The sequence below is a fragment of the Athene cunicularia genome (genome assembly GCF_003259725.1).
Source record: "Athene cunicularia isolate RWA chromosome 11 unlocalized genomic scaffold, athCun1 chr11_part1, whole genome shotgun sequence".
Lineage (NCBI taxonomy): Eukaryota > Metazoa > Chordata > Aves > Strigiformes > Strigidae > Athene > Athene cunicularia.
In genome coordinates this window covers 848,051-851,227 of record NW_020799113.1, presented here as the reverse complement: position 1 = coordinate 851,227, position 3,177 = coordinate 848,051, and the positions used below count along the sequence as shown (strand labels likewise).

Sequence of the window (3,177 nt, the reverse complement as noted above, 5' to 3'; positions counted from 1 at the left end):
CATATTACATTATTTTTTTTTTTTTTTTTTTTTTTTAAGCCACCTTTCAGCAAGGGAGATTAGAAAGATGCTGTGTTCTGTAAATGAAGAATAGTGGCCAGCAGGTTAAGCTCTCCTCTGACAAGGAGAGAGAGGATTGGAAAGCAGTTGGGAGCATTTCCCAAGTGCACAATACTGAGAAGAGTTGGTCTGCGCCTTATCAGTCCACCCTGTGCCTCATCACACGCAGAAAGGAAGAATATGCCTGAACTTGGGACGGATCCCTCTGCCCCATCCCCCAAGCTCCCGCTCCTTGGTTCATAGGATGGTTTGCTCCATGGAACAGTGTCCAAGTCCATTTTAATTCTATTTCTTTTCTCTCCCACAGCATCTCCTGAAACATCCCTTCCATCTCCTTCTACAAGCACAGGCAGCGAAGACTATAAACTAGGCTCTAGCGCAGGACCCAACGTTGTAGCGCAGCTCCTGCCTCAGACAGTGATACCCAAGCAGGAGATTTTATAGGGAGAGGTGGAAGGAGAAGCTGGGAGCAATGTGAAAACTGTGCTGAAAGTGAAACGCGCCCTTTCTCTTTGCAGAGGCAAAGCACAGCAACCCCCTGCCTGTAGCCGGAGCTGTCGGTCACACTCTTTCCCAGCCGTGAGTTGAGCACCAGGGACCAGCTCGCAGCAGAAGCCTCACCGCGGGTTCTCCCGCCACCGTCACCCTCATTTCACAGGAGATTTGGATTAATGCTCTTTGCAGTAAGACCAAGACTGTAAGCTCTCTGGAGCAGGGCTTCTGATCACATCCCTTATCTCCCAGCTTGGTGTGATCACGACCCTTTCAAAGCCTTCGGCCGCTATCTTCATAAAACCAAATGCCTTACACAGCTCCTGGTAATTGTAGTGAGGATGGCGTATCTTCAATTGTCAGTATGAAAAGGTCTGTTCCCATTAAAAATTTAATTACACTCCCATTTCTCCTGCTGCGTGTTAAGCTTTAGGAAGAATATCTTCATTACCCGTCACAGGCCAACGCTTTCTTATTCCACAGATGTGTCTTGTTCCACATAGACCAGCTGACACTTAATGCTGGTCAATTATTTGTGATCAGGAATGCCAACAATTTGCCATTTTCCATAATTTCCGGTACATCTAGAGGTCAGTTGTGAGTCATTCGATGCATCCTCTACTTTGTTGCATATCTCATGCAGCTCCAAGACGACAGCAAAGATCTCTGCATCAGACCGCAGCTGCTGGGTCTACTAAACCCCACAACAGGCAGGAAGCTCAAGAAGCTGCTGACCTACCAAATCACTGCTTTGTACCTTTTGCAACCTTTTACTGCAAACGTATTTGAAAGAAGCAACAGCTGTCACAAAACCACCAAAACACCCTTTTCCCCAGCACACAGATACGCTTTTGCTGTAGTTTTATGTAACTTTGCAATGCCTGCAACCTAAACTTAAAAAAAAAAAAAAAAAAGAGGCAAGTCTTCTATGAGCTATTTATTATTTTTAAAAAGAGTTTGCATTTTAAACATAAGGTGTTTCTCCACTTAATGTAAAACTTAATCAGTGGTAGGTGGCCAACTATTAACCATGTTACAGCTACTTAAGGTAAACCCATAGATGACTATAGACCCTCTAACGTTCCTAAAGCACAGTCATTGTTTTATGGTGTTAATTTGAAGGAATCAGACTTTATTAGAAAGCAGATTGCTGGACTTGTGCAAAACTTAGGCTCATCTGTATACAAGTCCAATGAACTCCATCAGAGAGCTCTTGAGGGATCAGGAGCATCCGAAGAGTAGGACATGATGGAGAACTCTTAGTTCACAACTCCATCAGCCCCTGTGCATGGCAAAAATGAGGCGACAGAACCCAGCTCTGGGTTGGTGAAGCTTATTTCGCTAATGCTCGTGAAGCACTTTGAGATCCTCAGATGGAGGATGCTATGGAAATGCAATCTAATTGAAAGAGAAGTTGGGACGAGCACCTGAACTTCCATCAGAAGGGGAATACTTTGTCTCTCATTCCCTGCGGGAGATATCTTAGAGTTGCCATTCTTCAACACAAGGGATCTGAAAACCATTGAAGCCTGGGTTGAATTTCACCTAGGATCACAATGTTTTATTTTTCTACTGTCTATGATGAATTTGATCTGACATTATACGCCGATAACTTTGATTTGAAACAGCTATATCTGGAAACCAGGTCCCACTGCAAGCATTCCTGCTGCATGACAGATGCAACTGTACTCGGCTAACATTGCTTCCAGTTCCTCCATCATGTAGATTACATTACTTTTCTAGAAATTAAATGTACATTTATACTCATTAATGGTAAGAAAATACATCTATGGGGGAAATAAATTCCATATTCTCATATTTCACATGGACGGTTTGCCTTTTTTCTTTGATTCAAAACCAAGGTTTCAAATTCTCCAATGCAAATACCTTAGGGATTTTTTTTTTTTTTTTGTCTAAAATAATCACCCAGGGCTGCAAAGCCCAGCTTTCACTTGAGACTGATGTAATTAACAATCTAAGATATTATCTGATAGAAGAAAATAAAATTGTTCAGGAACAAGTAGATATTGGCCTCAGCCTCCAGTGTTCAGCAAGTCCGGTGAAGGTTTACAGCAAGAATAATTCACTGTATTAAGGGTCAGAATAGATTCATGGCAAAAATCTCTTTCTAGCTTCCCTCTGTCAAACCCCACTCTAAATTAAACCAATATTCTCATGCAAACGTATCTTGTAAGTGACTATTTTATTACATTTCTGCGTTATTGGAATCAGGATTTTAACAAACGCAGCTCAAAGCTATCATTTTGAAATAATTTATCTGGCAAGACGCCAGATGCTTTGTCGGGACAAGACGAATCACACATCTCAGGTAATAAAATCTTAACCTATTTCTCCGTAAGTTATCTGTTTCTTTGCCAGTTGTAACATTTGGCTTTATTAACACTGAGTCTGGGTCTTATATTAACTTTAGCCTGCGCTACAGTATGAAGAGAAATTGCAGAAATATTTTGGAGGTGCAAAGTTTCACTTACTTTATTAAGAAAGTAATGTGCATTACAGCAGCATATATGCTACTGCAGTAGAGTCAGGAAATACTGCAAAACCTGAATGACAGTATTCCTCCATGAAGAAATTCAGAACATACCAAAAAAAAAAAAAAAAAAA

General features: G+C 41.4%; 1 protein-coding gene across 2 annotated transcripts in view; it reads left to right on the top strand.

Annotated features, from left to right (window-relative positions):
* LOC113484355 (hepatocyte nuclear factor 4-beta-like) overlaps positions 1 to 919 on the top strand; it is a 24,086-nt gene extending 23,167 nt beyond the window's left edge. Inside the window, exon 10 of one of the 2 annotated variants that reach the window (XM_026856694.1) lies at positions 368 to 919. In XM_026856694.1, the coding sequence (XP_026712495.1) occupies positions 368 to 504 (137 nt within the window). In that variant the 3' untranslated portion in view covers positions 505 to 919. The remainder of the gene's footprint in view (positions 1 to 367) is intronic. The other variant, XM_026856695.1, reaches the window with a different exon arrangement.
* The last annotated feature ends 2,258 nt before the right edge of the window (positions 920 to 3,177 follow it).